At 31.9% G+C, this 1471-nt stretch overlaps 1 protein-coding gene across 2 annotated transcripts in view; it reads left to right on the top strand.

The window, feature by feature from the left end:
- Nucleotides 1-666, top strand: part of LOC107645523 (microcephalin) — a 6760-nt gene extending 6094 nt beyond the window's left edge. For both annotated transcript variants that reach the window (XM_016349570.2, XM_021103803.1), the window contains one exon: nt 203-666. In XM_016349570.2, coding sequence (XP_016205056.1) covers nt 203-391 — 189 coding nt within the window. In that variant the 3' untranslated portion in view covers nt 392-666. The remainder of the gene's footprint in view (nt 1-202) is intronic.

The raw sequence follows: 1471 nt of genomic DNA, 5'->3' as shown, positions 1-1471 counted from the left end.
CAACAAAAGACATAGTATTTGTGAATAATTTAGTCAACCTAGTTTTTGAAAACAGGAAAGCCTTTTGGACAAGTTTACTAATCTGGTTTGATCTAAAATCATTCTTTATATTAATTTTATAAAGCATGTTGCAATCTGTTTTCCTGCAACCTTATCCTCACTTGTGAAGTTGTGATCAATTTCCACTCATTTTGTTCATTAGGTTATCAATGGGCTGGAAAAAGTAAACGAGACATCAACAACAATCTTTGTGACATGCGAAGAAGATACAGAAGAAGCAATGATGGCTGCAAAGAAAGGAATCCGGACTTTCAGCAGTGAGTGGTTTATGAACTGTGTTATGAGACAGGAGCTTGACTTGCAGGCCTCCCAATTCGCGCAGTCCTTATGAGGAAGTATGTCAGCATGCCCAGTGATTATTTATCTGGTGCAGTACATATGAATTTCTCTGATAATTTAGTAATTTTGCCCCCTTCTATTCCACCATTAAAATAAGAATGTGTATCTTTTAGGGACATTGCTATGAAGCACCAAACAGGTTGAACTTGGTGCATCATGCATTCAGTTAATTTTATCAGGATAGATTCGAATCATGATAAATGTTACTCTCTCATAGTTTCAAATTTATAGCAGTGCATTATTGCATGGATCACCGGGTTAAGCTTAGGATTTTTGTGTCTTATCTATTTATGTTTGAGATTTCGACTTTTTCATGTCTATATAATATTTCTGAATATTATATTATAGGTATTGCAATAACATATGAATGATTGAGTAATATTATGCATAATAGCAGTGCACTTCTGGTTTGGTATTCCGTTTGATAAGATATATATAATCATTATTCATTAGTAGTTACTTCAGATCATCAAGGTGATGCAATAATGTAAATTTGTGTGGGGTATGAAATCAACTACGGGTTGGTGGTCAAATTAGTTCCTAAAAAATAGGTAATAGAAAGGGTAATATTAGGTAGATAAAAAAAAAAAAAGCTAAAACTTGTCTTATTTAGTATTAATTAATTATCACAATAATTAATGAATACTAAATAAAGTAAATTATGACTGTTTTTGACTGATTTTTTTTTGTTACCAGATATTTCCGTTTCAGAAGAGAGAAGGTTATTTCTCATTAGTCACCAACTCACCATTTGATCCATTAAATTTATAGTCTTAATGACTGGCTTTTCTAAATAGTAAATATGGTACACAAAAAAGTTTTCAAAATAGGCATGTGAAAGTTTCCAATAATACGCGTGTGGTCCATTTAGTGGGACACCATACACGAGTTGGAATTTAGTGCCCTTTAGAGGAGGCCACCTACCAAAGTACCAATTATTCCTAAAACCAACAATGAGGCCAAGGCCATGTAATAATGAAATTGTTTTCAACATTCAATTAATATATTATATTAATTAATAATTAATGATCTCTTTTATTTTCAACTTATTGATGCATTTTTTTCCAATCAA

The sequence above is a fragment of the Arachis ipaensis genome, chromosome B06, assembly GCF_000816755.2.
Source record: "Arachis ipaensis cultivar K30076 chromosome B06, Araip1.1, whole genome shotgun sequence".
Taxonomy (NCBI): Eukaryota; Viridiplantae; Streptophyta; class Magnoliopsida; order Fabales; family Fabaceae; genus Arachis; species Arachis ipaensis.
The sequence above is the reverse complement of the archived record's forward strand: the minus strand, read 5'-3'. Positions and strand labels throughout refer to the sequence as shown.